The sequence below is a fragment of the Rhineura floridana genome, chromosome 8 (genome assembly GCF_030035675.1).
Source record: "Rhineura floridana isolate rRhiFlo1 chromosome 8, rRhiFlo1.hap2, whole genome shotgun sequence".
Lineage (NCBI taxonomy): Eukaryota > Metazoa > Chordata > Lepidosauria > Squamata > Rhineuridae > Rhineura > Rhineura floridana.
The window spans coordinates 27,971,872-27,990,083 of NC_084487.1; the positions used below are offsets into that span (position 1 = coordinate 27,971,872).

Consider the following 18,212-nt stretch of genomic DNA (forward strand, 5'->3'; position numbering starts at 1 on the left):
AGAGAGAGCGCCAGCCACAGCTGCAAATTTAAACTTTTCCTCCCTGAACACAATTTCTCATGGCCCTCCCGCCTGTTACAACAGACAGGATATTCAAAAAGCAGAAACTCTGTGGGAAGAATTCAGTCCCCCCTCATGTCCCCCAAAAACACATGTGACAGGATTTTGAGGAACGGCACTCTATCTCCTTGCCATGCAATGTCTCTTGCTCATGTTCCAATACACCATCAGAAATCCATCAGCCTCAGAGGACAGAACATCCAAATTGTTCCCTCATCCCTAAAGATAAGAGTAGTAGCTGCAAGGCCAAACTTCACCAGGAGGTGTTTGGACCATGGCAACAGGGTAACATCCACCCCACCTACTTCCAGTTCTCCTGACCTGGGGCAACAACCAAGTTGAAGGTATGCCCTGCTTTGTATATCAGGCCAATTACCATTTGAGACAGTCCCAAGGTCACTATGGAGACCATGAAATCCTAAGCTGGACCCAAAGTATCCTCAGTGTGGATGTTGAAGTCGCCCATGAATACCATCCTAGGCTTCTCCAGCACTGCACCAGAGACCACTTGGGCAGCCCCATTAGGCAGCAGGGTAGATGAAAAAATGGAAATGGACTGCCTTCAAGTCGACCCCGACTTATGGCTACCATATGAATAGGGTTTTCATTGTAAGCGGTATTCAGAGGGGGTTTACCATTGCCTCCCTCTGAGGCTAGTCCTCCCCAGCTGGCTAGGGCCTGCTCAGCTTGCCACAGCTGCACAAGCCAGCCTCTTCCTTGTCCACAACTGCCAGCTGGGGGGCAACTGGGCTCCTTGGGACTATGCAGCTTGCCCACGGCTGCACAGATGGCAGGGCACGCAACCCCTGAGCTGCTCACTGTGGGGGTGATCTTTAGCTGGCCCTTTACACCCAGGAGACACAAGCGGGGATTTGAACTCACAGACTCTGGACTCCCAGCCAGGCTCTCCTCTCCACTGTGCTATACCAGCCTCCCTAGTCTATCTCTTGAGCCCAACACAAGATACAGGCCCTCCAGTCTCACTCCAAGGAGGAGGGGTTTCCTGGTGATAGAGAATGAACTCTAGATGGAGCGACTCCCTTACGAGGAAAGGTTGCAGCATTTGAGGCTTTTTAGTTTAGAGAAAAGGCGGGTCAGAGGAGACATGATAGAAGTGTATAAAATTATGCATGGCATTGAGAAAGTGGATAGAGAAAAGTTCTTCTCCGTCTCTCATAATACTAGAACTCGTGGACATTCAAAGAAGCTGAATGTTGGAACATTCAGGACAGACAAAAGGAAATACTTCTTTACTCAGCGCATAGTTAAACTATGAAATTTGCTCCCACAAGATGCAGTAATGGCCACCAGCTTGGACGGCTTTAAAAGAAGATTAGACAAATTCATGGAGGACAGGGCTATCAAAGGCTACTAGCCATGATGGCTGTGCTCTGCCACCCTAGTCAGAGGCAGCATGCTTCTGAAGACCAGTTGCCGGAAGCCTCAGGAGGGGAGAGTGTTCTTGCACTCGGGTCCTGCTTGCGGGCTTCCCCCAGGCACCTGGTTGGCCACTGTGAGAACAGGATGCTGGACTAGATGGGCCACTGGCCTGATCCAGCAGGCTCTTCTTATGTTCTTATGGACCACAGCAACTCCCCCACCCCGTATCTCCAGTCTGATTTGGTACTGCACTGAATAGCTGGGCAGGTAGAGTTGGGTTAGGTCTAGCCCACACTGCTCCCTCACCCAGGTTTCAGTAATACACACCAGGTCTGCCTGCTCATCCACAAATAGCTATTGATTAGCATGGTCTTAATGGTGAACTGAACTGGCATTTAACAGTAATTCCAACAAGACTGTTGAGCACAGTGATAAAACATCCAGCAGTACCAAGGATAGGCAGGAGCTTGGTGAGCGGCACAGGCTGCAAGCATCTGTAATCCCCCTCTGATGTTCCTCCCACCACCCATGCCTATCTCTATCCTTGATTACTGAGAGAAGCTTTCAATATTTCTTTCTCCAGGCACATTCTGCCTACAATCCACTTGCTTTGAAGATGGTCACAGGCACTCAGCCAAAGAATCCCGACACAGACCTGTTATAGCCAATACATGCTAAAAGGGCACATCACAACAATTAACCTCTAACTTAACTCTTTTCACATCTCTCAGCTGGGGCATTACAAACATACAATGTTCCCTGTCTCCTTTCCAGGGGATGCTCTCCCAGGGTCCCAATGGTCTCTCATACTGGGTACCCTAGAAGATGCACTTAATCCTATGTATGATCCAACAACACATCTCAGTCTAATCCACCAGTATGGTACAAAAAATGCCACAGAGGGAATTAAGTAAAAAGGGTTGCATCCTTGCCCCTATTCCACCCTCAAAATGGCAATCCCCTTTGGAACTGACCCAAGGGGTCAGCCGCCAATGGCAGCACACCACCACACTGTTTTTATGGCTGAGGTGGTTGGCTATTAACCAACTAGCTGAACAACAGCAAGTGTCAAAAATCATCCACAATGAAGCTTGTTTGCTAGAGCTGTGACATCTCTAAGAGTTCCACTGCAATTTCCAGCTAGCAGGAGAAAAATAAAACAAACACTCTGCAGCTTGCTGGTGGATAAAAAAGGGAGTAGGGGGTGAGGGGCCAGGTGGTTCAAGTCTCTCCTCCCTAAAATCACTCACTGGTAACCATCAGCAGCTGCAAATTATGTAGCATTGACAAGATGCCATCTGCAAACAGATTTATGCAGTTTTGTTTATCATTGATCACAGGTCCCATGGTGTAAGGGTCTGCTGTGATTAAATTTGCCAGTGCTTCTGTGACCACTGTAAAGATTATTGGTGAAAAGGGGCAGCCTTGCTTAGTGCGCCTCATTAGAGATATTCACTGTGGGTCACAGGCATTCATCTTAACTCTACCTTCAGAGTATGAATAGAATTAACAACCCTCCCAAATTTCGGACCAAAGTTCAATTTATCCAGGAGTTTCAAAAGAGAGGGCCACACAACTCCATCAAATGCCTTGAAACCATCCAGTGACAGCAGACCCAAGAGTGTTCCTCTGATCTTGTTGTCATGGATTAAATTCAGAATTCATCATACTGAATCTGACAATTGCCACCCCAGCATGAAGTTCATCTGATCTTTCTAAATATAACTTGTGATGAAAATAGTCTGCAAAAATGGAAGTAAGAAGCTTGGAATCTTGATTCAAAAGAGCGATGAGGTGGTACCATCCCAGAAACACAAGGCTCCTTCCTGGCTTCAGGATCACTCCTAAGTGTGGCTGCCACCAAGCCTCCAAGATCACACCCCCTATAGTATCTCATTAAATAGTTGCTGCAAATGCCGAAGCAATACCCCCTTAAAGGTTTTATCAAATTTGCCATTCAGCCTATCAATACTAGGTGCCTTTCTATTCTAATACCCCAATAGATTTGGAGCGATTTTGTAGGCTCATATGCTCTTGGCTCAAGCAAGACCTGCCAATAGATTTTCCAAGTAGTCTTCAGTGTTTCCCATATCTGGAGAATCTGAAGAGCACAGTCACACATAATAAAAGCATCACAATTTCCCCTTTTTTCAAAGTAAGGATTATCCTTAGAATTTTTCATCTGCTTCACACAGTTACTCTGACTTCTTTCTGCATTGTCGAGGCCAAAATTGAATTCTTATTGCCAAATTCAAAGCACAACATATTTAGATTAGTATATCAGGTTTCAGAATTTAGTCTTCATCATCCTTCAGCTTGCTCCTTTTCCCCATCAACCTTCTGTAAGTCTTTATCTTTATCTGGTTAGTTTTCTTCTTCAGCAAACAATAACATTAACAAAACACGCTCATGGATTTTTGAGTGGTTAACTATTTCAGTTTTTTGATAAATGTAAAGTTCTTTTAAAAAATCTAGGCAATTTCAACCAAGTCAAAATGAGGAACTTTGAAATATTGGGTGGAACAGTTAATTTAAGCTTCTTCACCTATGTCTTCCTTGTTCGTTGTCTGGAAAAGTAATACAAGCTTTTCGGCTTGTTCAGTTCCCAATTTATTTCTCAATTTAGAATGAATTAGTCTAAAGGAAGAAAAAAATATCTCTACACCTGCACAAGAGGCTGCTGCTATTAAGAGCTGGATTACAGTTTCAATGGTCGCTGAATGCAAATGTTTAAGTGACTTCCACCAGCTCACTGGTGTGACTTCCTTTAACACTTCATCAACAAACATGTATTTCCTGAACTGGCACTCTTAGCCCTGAAATTTATTATAGCTGGTATTAAGGAGTGATAATAGTTTGATGTCCATTTATTCATTTATTTATTACATTTATATCCTGCCTTTCTCATGAAACCCAGGGCGGCTTACATATGGTTCCAAGCATTTATTTTCCAGCCCTATCTGGAAATGCTAGGGACTGAACCTGTGATTAGGATTTTAAGTTTATTAAGAATTATAAGGCCTACTGGACCTAAGCTTCATAGTTAGGTAAAGTTAAGTTAGGATGAGTTATTGTAGGTTCACGTGAGCAGCTGAGCAAAACAGCAAGTTACACTGTGTCACAGAAGCGGTTGAGTAACAAATACTTGAGGTCAATGTACTGTACCAATATTTTGTGTACCCTAGTACAAGAACATCTTATGCAAGCTGCATTAAGCATAACAGATAACAAGGGAAGAGGTAAGGAGAGCTGAGAACTTTCCTTAGGTGTAGGTTTATGCATTTGTAAGAAAAAACAAATAGATGAGAATAGTGTAGTCAGCCCAAGGGAGTCTTAGACCCCTTACTTTTTTGGGAGCAGGATCCCAGCAAGGTCATTATGTCTTCAGCATCCTTTACTACTGACTGGAGCCAGAGTGAAAGGAGGCAAGTCAGCCACTGAGAAGACTCTTCTCAGTAGCTAACACATTTCCATTTTCATGCTGATTGGCTCCTAAGGGCAGCTGTTGTTGTGGGAGAAGGACCGAGGAGTGTAGTGTGGAGACGATGTTGGAGAGCAAACAAGGGAGAGTTGAAAAGGAGGTAGGGGAGGGGAGAACTTGGGTTGAAGGGAGTGGTTCTCTCTGTCTGCTGTACAGCCTCCAATTTGTTTGTTTACAGGGTTCTTATTCTCAACTCAACAGCAAAAAAAAATGGGAATAAGTGTGGTTTTGTTCCAGCCCAAAGCCAGGAATACTAAGGGAGGAGGAAGGAAATAGAGAAAAAATACATTTGAGGTGGGGGGGGTAGAAAGTGTGTGTGTGTGTGTGTGTGATGGTGCTTCAGCTTTTAATGATGTTCTGTATCTATGTGCCATGCATGGTAAGGTAAAATGCAAATGAGTGTGTGTGTGTGTGTGTGTGTTGCAGCCAACACCAGAGGTTAGGATCAGGAATTTCCATGTTTAAGTGTCCTCCTAAAACTCATAAGTTCTGCCCAAAGGCAGTTACTCTTAGTATGACAACCAAGAAGGGAAACTCAGCAAAAGAAGTTCCTTACCTTACAGCATCTTAGTGGTGTAGTGTGAGGAGAACCATGTGGCAAAGTAAAAGAACATTTAAGGATCCTTGTTTGTTTGTGTGTGGGTATATTTGTAAGTATAATCTTATTTTGCTTGCTGTGATAGTAAGCTCTTGTATAAGCATCTATTTTATTTAGTTCTATCAATAAAATCTCATTCTTTATGGCAATCAGTCTTGTGTCGTGGTTCTACTCTCACTTGTGATATTGGTGAGATGGAAGAGTATCTGCACACAGAGTGACTGGAAGGTGGTTAAGAATGGACCACAGCACATCCTAAGCCTTGCACCTACTGTACCCAGGGTGGATGTGTGACTAGGTTGGTCACACCAGGAAAAACTACCTATGGTGTTCCTGATCTCAGCCCCCTAAAACCCCTAACACTGGAACCTTTTACATGCTAGCTACAGTTTTTCCCCTGAATCATTCCTAGTTCAGTGGGACTCCTATCTTTAATAAGTATCTTTAGGATTGCAGCCTTAAGAACTCCTCAAATCAGAGGAAACTTTATGAGGCAAATTTCAGGAGGCAGCTATATTAGTTTGCTGGGATAAAACCCATAAAGAGAATTCTGACACTTTAATGATGGATTTATTGTGTCAAAAGCTTTGAAAGCCCAGTTTAGTGTTACCCCACTAACTAGTCATGTTTTCCCATTTTATTAACTCCATATATCTAGTACAGTTGCAGTGAAATACAGAGACCCACATCACCTCAGAGCCACATAGATCTGTATGCAGCCTCAAAGGTGTTCCATATCCAGTCCATGGGTCTCCTAGACTGGAGCAGCTGGCCTCTGGAAATGCCCATCACTTCAAGAGTGGCCTAAAGATGCACACTTGGTCACTTCACCTCCTAACTATCTTCTGCACCTACCTGCCAAAGGTGACCAGATTAAGCTAACACACCTCCTAACTCCTCCTAATATTCTTCCCAAGCATACAGAAAAAAACTGCCCACAAAGCCAATGGGTGGACAGGAATAAAAATTCCTAAACCCTGAAATGACTGCTTGAAACCTGTAATGAAGCCTCAGGCAGGTGGGGTGGGAGATGAAAATCAAAGAGGACTGTGGGGGTGGAATGCAAACAGTCCAATGTACTGATGCATGCTTAGTGTCAGTGCATGCCACCTCTCTCCACTCACAGTCACAAATAATGTTCCCCACAGGCAGCTTCATGCTGAGTTCAGAAGTGGTTTATTAGGGTTATATGGCCCACCAGCCCCAATCTCAATGCAATAGATGCACGCTGAGCATCAGCGCATCCTGCCTCTCTCCCCTCCCAGTTGCAAATAACATTCCCTGCCAGCAGCTTTGTGCTGGCTGCAGTAATGGTTTATTAGGCATCTTTGGTGTGTCAAAACTACATGAGGTTGGCCTGATCCATAAAGACAACTCTCAGGTTTCTCTCTGCAAAGAAAATCAGTGGCAGTCGCTGGTATAAACAGAAGGTAATAGGAGAATTAACTGCACAAGAAACTTTGAAAGGTTAGAGAATCCCCAAACTCTTGTAGTAGTCCTTATGTTTCCTAAACAATCAAGACTGTTTGAACAGAACAAAAACACAAAGCAACTAATAATGGGAGGAGTTGGTTTGTACATACCAATTTATTGAACTGGAAAACTGAGATAAGAATATAAGCTAGGATCCTAGAAAAAGGAGTGGAAAGGATAAGATCCTACTTGTTTTGGGCTGGATCAAACAGCCTGAATGTGCACTCATGTGCTTTCATGCATCCACTGGGATTGCCCAGTTTCCTGTAGTAGCTGAAGTTTTTCATGCTATATCACACATCATTCTGCAGGAGCTTTTCACAGGGAAGAGGGGCTGAAGTATGATGGAGGGCATCTGAAATTATAGTAAGCTTAAAGAATGCCCTCTCATCATGGCTGCTAGGATCCTATTCCTTTTGTATATAGAAAGCTCTTGTTGCTTACTCATGGGCAGAGCTTGGAAAAGTTACTTTTTTGAACTACAACTCCCATCAGCCCCAGCCAGTGGCCATGCTGGCTGGGGCTGATGGGAGCTGTAGTTCAAAAAAGTAACTTTTCCAAGCTCTGCATGGGTACACAGAAAACTTGCCATTGCCATTCCATTCATGAATATGCAGCTTTATTCAGGATCTTGTAACATAAATCACAAGTATTTGCTGATGTGCATCAAAATGGCTTCTACTATGCGCTGCTTTCATGGAACTCTAAATAACAGCTGCTCCCTGCAAGAAAGAATTTGGGATGGAAGAGTGAGACAATAGAGATGGGCACATAAATTATAAAGAATTAGCACTTTATTACCCAGCTCTTACCTACCAAACAGAAAGCCTTACATTAATGGCAAATGCTTATTACTGAGCCAGAGATGTTCATGCACATATATATTCTGTAGAACGGGGTGGCTAACCTGTGGCCTTCCGGATGTTGATGAACTACAACTTCATGCTAGATGGGATGGGTAGATGGTCCAACAATATCTGGAGGGCCATAGGTTAGCCACCCCTGCTTTACAGAACTGTTGTAGTCTCCAGGTTGTATTCAAGTAACTCTTTGTGCTGGCAAAAGCCAGTGCAAGGATTCCCACTAGTGTAATGGGACTTCATCCCTCTCCTCTCCCCATGCATCCCCACACTGTCCCCAAATCTGGTCCAGAGAACCCCAGAACAGCAGGGGGGGGGAAGGAGAGGGGAGATTGTTTCAATAGGCAAGCAAAAATGCTTGTGCTGACAGAATTATCTCAGTGCTAGGTTGAATACAACCCTCTTCTGCTTTATTACTTGTAGTCAAAGATGGGTACCTATCAACATGTTACTATAACAGCTTAGAGGAGCTCATATAACTTTCCAGTTAGAGGTTTTCCTGGTTGTTGATGCATCTGATTCACACAGTTTTGATGTGGGAAAATTAACATTACCCAGCACATCTGTCATAGTGAAATAGCCTTGGGAATTCACCCTCATCATCATAAGACACATTAACCTACTTTTTCTGAATATACTTTCTATGAAAGTGGGAATGTAGTTCTATAGTTATAAGATATATTGGACAAATTCTTTCTAAATATATCCCCTATGCAATTCCAAAACAAACCTTGCATGCAAACACATCTCTGTTGCTTCTTCACCCCTCACCCCAAAAAGCAGCTTCAAGGTCAGGCAATATGGAGAAGACAAGTGTGTGCAATATGCACTTATTCCTTTCCCCTTCTCCCAAGTCTCCATTCCAAATCCAACTCCCCCACACCTGCTCATAAATATAGGGAGAATCATGCTCCTGTTTCTTTCATATCCAGTTATTTGAATGCTTATGATATCTCTCAGATAATTTTGTTTCAGAAATAAGTGTGCCAGATAATGTCCCAGAAGTAAGTGTTATAAGAATTAAAGCGTTCACATCTATTTCTAAACCACATTCAGGATCCAAATCTTCATTTTTCACCTGTTTTCTGGTGCTGAATCAAAACAGGTGCTATGATAATCCATTTGAATTCTCTTCAAGTTTGTGCATATGTTATGTCCTGATATGAAATCTATAGATTTCATGGATCTATGGGCCAGGGCATTGCATTTTGGATAAATTAAGATGGTGGGACACCAATACGGATGTAAGCAAAGCTTCACTGTCTGTGAGCCTCCTTGGTGGACATGTGTTTCACATATAAACATTCTAGGAGTCTCATGAATTAGGATCTTTTGACAGTGGCAACAGCACATTTTTGCAGATTTATCCAGTAACTTACACCCACACAGGTTTTAATACAGGGATAATGTTTATTGAACACATACACATGATCAAAATATACACATTTAGCAATATCAAGTGGGAAATAGCTTGGCAAATAAAACATATCTATTAACACTTCAGTGGGGAATAGCTCAGCAACAATATATACATTTATTTGGTTTGGGAGAATTAGCTAATTAATTCTAATCACAACAAAATTAGCAGACACACAGAGCATAGATGCAAGAAGAAGCAAGCACCCAAGGCACATGAGGAGGAAGATTAGGTGTAAGGCTGTGAGGAGTTTTGGAGGAAAGGTGTGCTGCTGAGGGAGGCACACCAGACTGCTTTCTTTCTGAGTTCATGTTGCAAACCAGGCCTCAGTCATCCACAGCTGGCAGGAACGTAGTGGAAGGCTGACTTAGGGAAGGCTAAAATATTTGCCTAAAATACAGACACACACAGATAGGAAAAGAGAGCAGATGATGAAAATGGAATGGGACGTTCAGATCTGTGTCCTTTTTGAAACCCTTCCAATAAAAAAGTAAGGAGTTGACCTTAGAGGTGTGATAAGTATAAAGTGTGTTGCTTTTGCAGGGTGCTCAAATTGTGTAGATGTGTGACTGTGTAAATGCTGGTTGTTGTTTGGGAGGAGTGAAATGTAGTTAGTGAAGCAAGGAAAACAAGCTAAAATAGACAGATGTCAGGAAACAGGTGCGACAGAGACAGTTGTGGTTAGGTTCCACTCTGTCTGCCAACAACGAAGAAGAACATACCAAAGGGGGAGGGAGATATACCAAATATAGGTAATAATGAATATGAGTATGGGGGAGCTAAAATATGAGTAGTGGGAGATGTAAACAGAGGCGGGACTTCTTGTGACATGAATAGGCGGCACGGATAGGCTGTAAACCCTGAAGTACTCGACCAATGAGGAAACAGGGGAGGGAACGAAGCGACGGGCTATAGGATAAAAGAACTGTACCAATGTCACTTGGGTGTGCCTACCTTGTGGACACCCGCTCTTGCAAGAACGTATAATAAAGCTTTAATACTGCTTCACAAGTGCCTCTGTTGTGGGTCTCTCTTAAAGAACCTTTGTTTCTAACAGAGGTCAGATGTAGGCTGTCTGAGCCTATGCTGATTGGGCAGGAAGTTCATGAAGTATGATCAGGGGGGAAATACTGACTAGACAAGAGGAACTAGAGCAGTGGAATTAGATGAAAAGCCCGCTGCATACCCACTGGGGTAGGCATGGCCTGAAGCCCTACACTGCAGCACTCTGGTCTGGGATCCTATGCCACAAAAAGTTTAATATGGCTTCTCCAAAAGATACTGATTTGCATTATTATTCTATGATTAAACTATAGGCCAGACTATACATCAGAGGTGAGGAACCTGTGACCCTCCAGATGTTGTTGCACTAATATAACTGCTATCAGCCCCAGTCCACCCAGCATGGCCAAGGGAGGACTGGGCATAGGATTGTAGTACAACAACATCTGGAGGCCCACAGGCTTCCCACCTCTCAGATTCAAGTCTAATCTGATTTTTTTGTTTACTGGATATTCTTGTCTTAGGCTGTGTAAAGACAAAATCTTTTCAGACAACTTCAAGATTATATGACAGAATAATTTCTGTCTAGTGTACACATACCGTTCTGTCTAAAATACCCTCCCTCAATTTTTTTTATGGTCTCTGGCCAAACAGGTGTTTGAACCACTATAAAAACGTTTCAAATATCTGCAGTTCTGTTAGCTGTCTCTAGGAAATCTTAACATACACACACCAATCCCATGACATAAAAGCAACCCAAGTAAAGAGTTCTGTTACTTCTATGCGGTGACTTTATTATTGTTTGCTTTTCCACAAGACCAGACTAAGGTAGATTTTAGATGTGAAGTTGTCTTCTTTTATTTTTGATCAGTGCCCCCTCATTACAGCCTGTACCCTCAGTAACAACGATAAATCTACAAGTTGGACCTGCAACAAAATATTGCACTGTGAAATGTTTCTGTTCCATGTTCTAGCCAGCTAACCACACTCATTTCAAGGATATCCTATTCTAGCCCCTTTCTCCTGATTCTCTCTCCCTCCATCATTCAGGAATCTGTGGTGCCAGAACATGCCCAGTGATCATTGGTGTGGTTTGGATTGGTGTCAGCCCCTTGGTTTCTTTTAGTAATTTTATTTTGTACTTCTGGAAACCTTGGAGTTCCTCTTGTATGTGGATGGTGCCAATTTGGCTACATTAGGACAATCACCCATCCCTGAACTTCAGAAATAAAGGGAACAATGCAGTAAATCAAATTCAAAATATGTTGATGTGGGCTCACTGTCTGGTTACTGTGAATAGGTCCTATGGGTTTTGCATTGAAACAATGCCTGATCTGAACCTGAATTTCACAAAGAATGTGAATATGTCTTTATGACCCAGGCTGGGCAGTGGATATCTCTTTATGGGAGCTAAGTATGGGGAAGTTAACTAGTCCAGACTGGTATGTTTTTATGTGTGAAGAAACAAAATAAGCAGTTTGGGGACAAAAACAACAAAGATTTTTGTGACATCTTAGGGCTCATCTACATAGGAGTATTTATTCGTAGGAAATACACTGCATTTACCTTCATAACAGATTTGCACCATCTGCAGTTTCTGCTCAATGTTATCTGCCAATCGGGTTTTCCTATTCACACAAGTAGGCATTCCTCTGGGGAGGATTAGTCTCATTTTTTTCTTGTTGCTCTGCCCTCTAATTATACATTTCCACTCCCTCTGGTTGCTAGGCAACTGAACATGCTCAGTCTGTTCTACCAGTGCAGTAGGTTCCTTTAAAATAAAACCCTGGAAGTGCGAATGTGTTTTTCCTGGTAGGATACAGCTGAAATACAAATATTTGTTTGAGCAGTGTTAAGTTAGGGGAAAAGAAAATAAAGGCACCCCTTGCAGCAACATAGAAAAGGCCAGCAGAACGTAGGAGAGCAGCTGGAAGTTGCTTATCAGCCTACAGGAAACAAAATGAAAGAAGGGAGGAGGAGATAGTGAGTGTAGAGAGGGGAACAATTGGCACACCCACCTAAAAGCAACAGAGCAAAGTGTCTGCAAGCACTAGAGAAATGGAGTGAAGAGGTTTTTTTCTTCCCTTTTCGTCTTATCAGTGGTTGTAGATTAGGTTACTACGGATTTACAGGGAGGAAACTGTGTGATAGCTTCTGTTTGCTGGTAACATCATGTGAATGTAAATTTAAAGGAGATGAGTCTGTGTCTGTGTTAGAATTGCTTTTTAATATGTTTGTAAACCTTTTTTTAAAAAAACAATGTTTTTAACTTTTTTCTTTTTTAAGATGTCTTCAAAGCTTTTAAAAATGTTTTTAGTTTTGTTTTAATGTATTTTAAGGTCTGTTTTTATGATGTTTTAAAGTGTTTTTAGTGCTTTTGTTTGCCACCCTGGGTTCCTGGTGGGAGGAAGAGTGGGATATAAATTAAATAATAAATAAAATAAATAAAATGTGAGTAGCACCAAACACACAGTAAACCATTGTGTAGATGAGCCCTTAGTCTTTATGAAGGGTATCATAAGCCATTAAGCTACAATACATCTGTTATTGTTTGTTGTAGCTTAAGATCTTACTATGCCCATCTTAACGTTGGATGAAACTACACCCTCCTTGAAGGGGGCATTTACTCTCCTCATCCACTTGACCAAGCCTCTTTTGACTGCAAACATATATTTCTTTCATAGGCATACCTAATCTGACCCCTGTGTTATTTACTTTTGCAAATATGGTTCAAAGAAGTCAAAGCAAAGATTTTTGTGTTGTATAATTTATATACAAAATCAATTATCATCTGTCTTCAGCCTTTGATTACTTCCATGTATATAATTTCAATTGAGTGATATTTCTTACTTTCTCAGCCTGATGTTATTAAGATTATATCTGCTAACATATTTCTTCTGTGATTGGACCAGGCAATTATTCCATAGCAACCAGCTTGTGGAATAGCCTGTGTTCTTCTTAATGCCACTGAGCAAGCTGATGGAATGAATCTCAGTTTCTATTTATAACCACATAGTCAGTATTGTAACCACTGCTAAAACACACCTGAAAAAAACACCAAAAGGTTTAAAGCAGCATCATAATTTTTACTTTACATCACTGTCAGGAGAATGAGTATGTGCCAGAGACATAGTGACACAACATAATACGTAGGTTTTGTTGTTTGTTTAATAAGACATACACGTAATTTAGCAGTGGACATCAAGCACAGTGACTGCTCTGGATAAGATAACACCCCTCCAGAAGAAATATTAGATATGATGTGCCTATGTGATGTGACATCTTATGGAGAGGTTGCTATGGTATTATTGGAGCCCAGATGGAAGTAATCAAATGCTGAAGACAGATGATAATTGATTTTGTTTGTTTCTTTCCCCCACCCCCAATTGAAGGCAGTTTGAAAGAGGGTTAACTACTTATTGATCACTTTTGCTTTGGGTAAATTATTTTGCAGAGGTTTGTATTGTTTTATGAACTGGGAGTGTCCTTTGTCTGAAATCTTGGACAGCTTCTATCAGTCAGTGTAGACAATACTGAGCTAGGTGGATCAATATTCTGACTCGGTATCAGGGAACTTCCTATGTACCTACAGAGGCAACAGTGGACCAAAAGAAATATATCAGTATGCATCATAGGAAGCAAAAACTCTCTTAAAATACTTTTCAGCTGGCACCAGTTTAAGAGTTATGCCACAGTATACTTTGTGAAATTGTAGGGGATGCTGGGTGGAATCCTTGAGCTTGCCTAATGCTGCAAACATGCAAATGTGAAAAACTGGTGCATTTACTGAATTTACTACTTGGCACATATAGCAAACAGTATCTAACTGGAAGGAATTATTTAATAGGTATTACAGTGATGCTACCAGAAGAAAAATAACTGCATTTAGGAATGTGTATGCAACAATTAAATACTGAAATGATGGATGCCAGGCCTGCCTGCCACATTTCTGCTTTGGAAACCTACTAATCTCAGGGCCAATTGAAACAGATGTAGGAAAAACTGTACTAAACAAATGCACCATACTGTGTGAAAATCACTGGCTTATGTAAACATGATGTACGATAAAACAGATAACCAAGGTTATTTTACATCTGATTTATTTAAATATTTTTGTACATAGTTATCTTCCCCTTTATATCCGTATCAGAAATAATGTCACATGTGACGTGGCCTTTTGTACTGTAGGAAAAAGATTCACAGTATACTTTTCTTGATTATTGTATCACATGTTCCAGTATTGAGTCCTCTGAATACTAAAAACATGTTCCAGACCTGCACCTTGGTGAGCTTAGATTGCATCTGATTAAACCATGTGTTTGTCCTGTGGATATTTTTCCCCATTATATATGTAATGTAGTCCACAAGTAGACCAAAAATGTAAGGAATATTAGAGAAGGTGTGGCATGTTTATGGCTTTTTGGAATAAGAGACATCTATGGTCCCAGGCTATGGTCTGAAGGCACATGAGGCCACCACCTTGCTGAAGTGAAGCAGGTCTGGGTCTGGTCAGTGCCTGGATGGAAGACCGCCTGGGAACCACATGTATGCTGCCTTGGGTTCCGTGGTGAAACAAAGGCGGGGTATAAATGTAAGTAACATACAATAAACAAATTAATAAATAAAATATGGTGCTCTGCAAGGCTGGCCCAAGACATTCTGCTTCCTGAGATGAAGGACAAGGCTGGCCCCATCCCCTGTACAGAAGCTGACCCGACTGACAGTTCATTCTTACTTCAGCACTGGGATTGGGATAGCATCTCCCCCTGCACCTGAACCAGCAGGCCAGATTAGTGGGCCTCTGCTGCCCAAAGGGTTGCCTAACTCTGTTTACTGGTAGGGCCGGCCCAGACGGTCCGTTAAAAGATAGTGTGCAGTCTAGAACGAAGACTTGCAGGATGCCCCTTAGCTCCCCCCCCCCAAAAAAAAGGATATAAGAAAAATATCTGGAACACCTCAGATGTGTGTCTACCTCAGCATAGCAGTGAAGAGTGTGCGTGTACTTGTGTGTTTTCCTTTTCCTGAGGCGAGTTGTGGAGATTTCGCGTGAGGTGACAAAACTGTGGAAGACAACCTGTCCCTCCACCCCGTCTTGTAAGAGCGCGGGAAGAGAAATGCTGTGAGGAGAGAAGGAGGCGTCGTCGTCATCATCTCCCCATCTATCCTTCTTCCCAGCCGCTGGGAGGGGTGTGGAGGGAGGAGAGGTGGTTAGTAGGAGAGAGGCAAGCGAGGCGAGGCGGCCTCAGAAGGTGTCTGCCGGTAGCCTTTCTGGCTTGTTTGCTATGGTAATAATGCTCGCCTCTTTCCCTTCGTCCCCCCCTTCCTTTTCATTATTTCCTTTCCTGTGGGACCAGGAGAGCGAAGCTGCATCGTACACAGCCAGATCTGCTTATTTATTTATTTACTTGTTTTTTTCCCCTCCCACCCCCTCACAGGCTGCAGCAGGAGCCGCGGCGGCGGCGGCGGCAGCAGCAGCAGCAGCAGCAGCCGGGCGGGGGGGAGCAGGTGGAGAGTTGAGAGACTGCAGTGAAGCTGCCCTGGAGACATGGCGGACCAGTGCCTCTGAATAAGCAAAAAAAGGGGAGTGCGCGAAATCAATAGATAAATCCCCTGCCTCCCTCCCTCCCCTCCTCCTCCTCCCCCCCCCCGTGCTAGCAATGCCGGGTTGACCGGTTTGCAGAGCAGCCGAAGGACAAATGGTGCAGCAGCCTTGGCTCCCTCCTTTTCACTTCTTCATGGTGTATTACACCCTCTGCCTTAGCCTTAAGCCGATGTAGCTGGCTGCTTCTCAGGAGCATCCTATCTCCACCCGTCCCTCCCTCCCCTTCCATCTCTCTCTTTCCATCCATCCTATTCACTTCCTCCCCCACCCTTCCATCTTCCGAGGCTATGGCTGCAGAAAAAGTACTGGAGACTGTAGATCACTATAAGTCCGAGATCGAGAGACTGACCAAAGAGCTCACAGAAACAACCCACGAAAAGATCCAGGCGGCTGAATACGGGCTGGTGGTCTTGGAAGAAAAACTAACCCTCAAGCAGCAATATGATGAGCTGGAAGCTGAATATGATGCCCTTAAGCAGGAGCTGGAACAGCTGAGAGAGGTGAGTTAGCTTTGATGATTTGTTGTTCTTATCTTCCACTCCCCTTCCCTCCCTGTGTGGTAGCTTCCTCCCCCACCCCTTCTTCCCCCTCACTACATGTCCTCTGCATTTTAAAAATAGAAGAGAAAAACAGCTCAAGATCTGTTCTGCTTCGTATTGTCCTCTGAACCACTAGGTCTGATGAGGAACATTGTAGTGGCTTTGTAGTGTAGGCCAGATGTAGTTATCCTGGAGGTATGTATGCTTGAGATTGAAACTGGAAGGCATGATTTATTGTAGGACTCGAGGACCAGCACTGACTATAGAAGATGCTTAAGAATGGATTATGGATATGTATTTTAAACCTACTACTGATTAAAATTCTGGCAATACACAGACATTGCTTAAACTTGTATAGATACAACTTCTGTCTTTAACATTTTTAATGCAAACACAGCTGCTTATTGAAGTTATAACTGGATGGTTTGGCTTTTATTCAGAAAGGGATATTTAAAGAAAAATGTCGTGAACACTTAAAACTTTTTTAAAAAATACTATTTTAATATAAAATATAAATTACAGCAAACTGTGTATGTTGACTGTATGCGTTGTTGACAGACTTTAAGGTTATTTATATATTTGTTGTAGTTTCACCTGTTAGTGGCCTCCACCTTCTTTTCATCAAATTCTGTTTCTGTACCAACACAGAAAGATGTGTTTGATCTGAAGCAACAAAGCTTGTCTGACATGAGTAGAGTATTCATACTTTGTTAAAAAATCACATACAGCTCAAATGTATATCTGATCTTTGCATTTCATTGAGCTATTTATATTTTTTACTATTTTTTTTCTTTTTTGGGAGAAGAGACACAACAAAGGTTTACATCCTGGCAATGCATATCACTCTCTCCAGAGGGGTTTGAATTCTGTTAATCCTGTTTAGAGTTCCATTAATCAAGTTCTGAATTTTGAAATATTTTCATGTGTATTTGTGTCCAGACATTATGGTATTCACATATAATAATAATAATAATAATAATAATAAACTTTAATTTATAGGCCGCCTATCTGGCCAATGGCCACTCTAGGCGGCTTACAGTAAAATATGATAAAATACAATAAATAAGATATAGTCAATACATTACATACAAGTTCAGTATAGTAAATTATCAGCATTTCAATACAAGGCTAATTTACCCTAGAAGTCTCAGAGGTTGTAAAGGCCTGGTTAAAGAGCCAAGTCTTCAGGCCCCGGCGAAATATTTCTAGGGAAGGGGCATGTCGAAGATCTATTGGGAGGGAGTTCCAGATCGAGGGGGCCGCCACAGAGAAAGCTCTCTCCCGAGTCTTCACCAACCTAGCCACTTTAGTTGGCGGGACTGAGAGCAGGTCCTGTGTGGCAGATCTCGTAGGGTGGCACAATTTATGACGGTGGAGGCGCTCCGTCAGATATACTGGGCCTAAACCGTATAGGGCTTTAAAGGTTAATACCAACACCTTGAATTGAGCCCGGAAAATAACTGGAAGATATAAATGATCAGAGACTTGGGGTGAATTTATATACACACAGGAGTAAGCCTGATGGCATACAGCACGACTTACTTCTAAGTAAGCATGTATAGGATCACATTGAACATAGGCAATTTTTTTCTATAACAGGTAAAATATAATGGGCAAAGTCTAGTTGAGATTCAGCACAGCACACTGATTTTAATTGGAAAGTTAAGTGCTTGCTTAAATCTCTTCCATTGATAACAATAGGATTTAAAAGTAATTACATTCTGCAGATTTATGTCTGAACTGAATTTTCTAGACATGAGGATCATTTTTTCTTTGTTTTCTAAAACTATATTGCTACAT

General features: G+C 42.2%; 1 protein-coding gene across 10 annotated transcripts in view; it reads left to right on the forward strand.

The window, feature by feature from the left end:
* Positions 1-15,386: 15,386 nt before the first annotated feature.
* Positions 15,387-18,212, forward strand: part of BICD1 (BICD cargo adaptor 1) — a 274,507-nt gene continuing 271,681 nt past the window's right edge. For 9 of the 10 annotated variants that reach the window (XM_061638725.1, XM_061638718.1, XM_061638721.1 and 6 more), the window contains exons 1-2: positions 15,387-15,556; positions 15,707-16,373. In XM_061638725.1, coding sequence (XP_061494709.1) covers positions 16,161-16,373 — 213 coding nt within the window. In that variant the 5' untranslated portion in view covers positions 15,387-15,556; positions 15,707-16,160. Of the gene's footprint in view, positions 15,557-15,706; positions 16,374-16,538; positions 16,608-18,212 lie in introns of those variants that run through there. The other variant, XM_061638720.1, reaches the window with a different exon arrangement.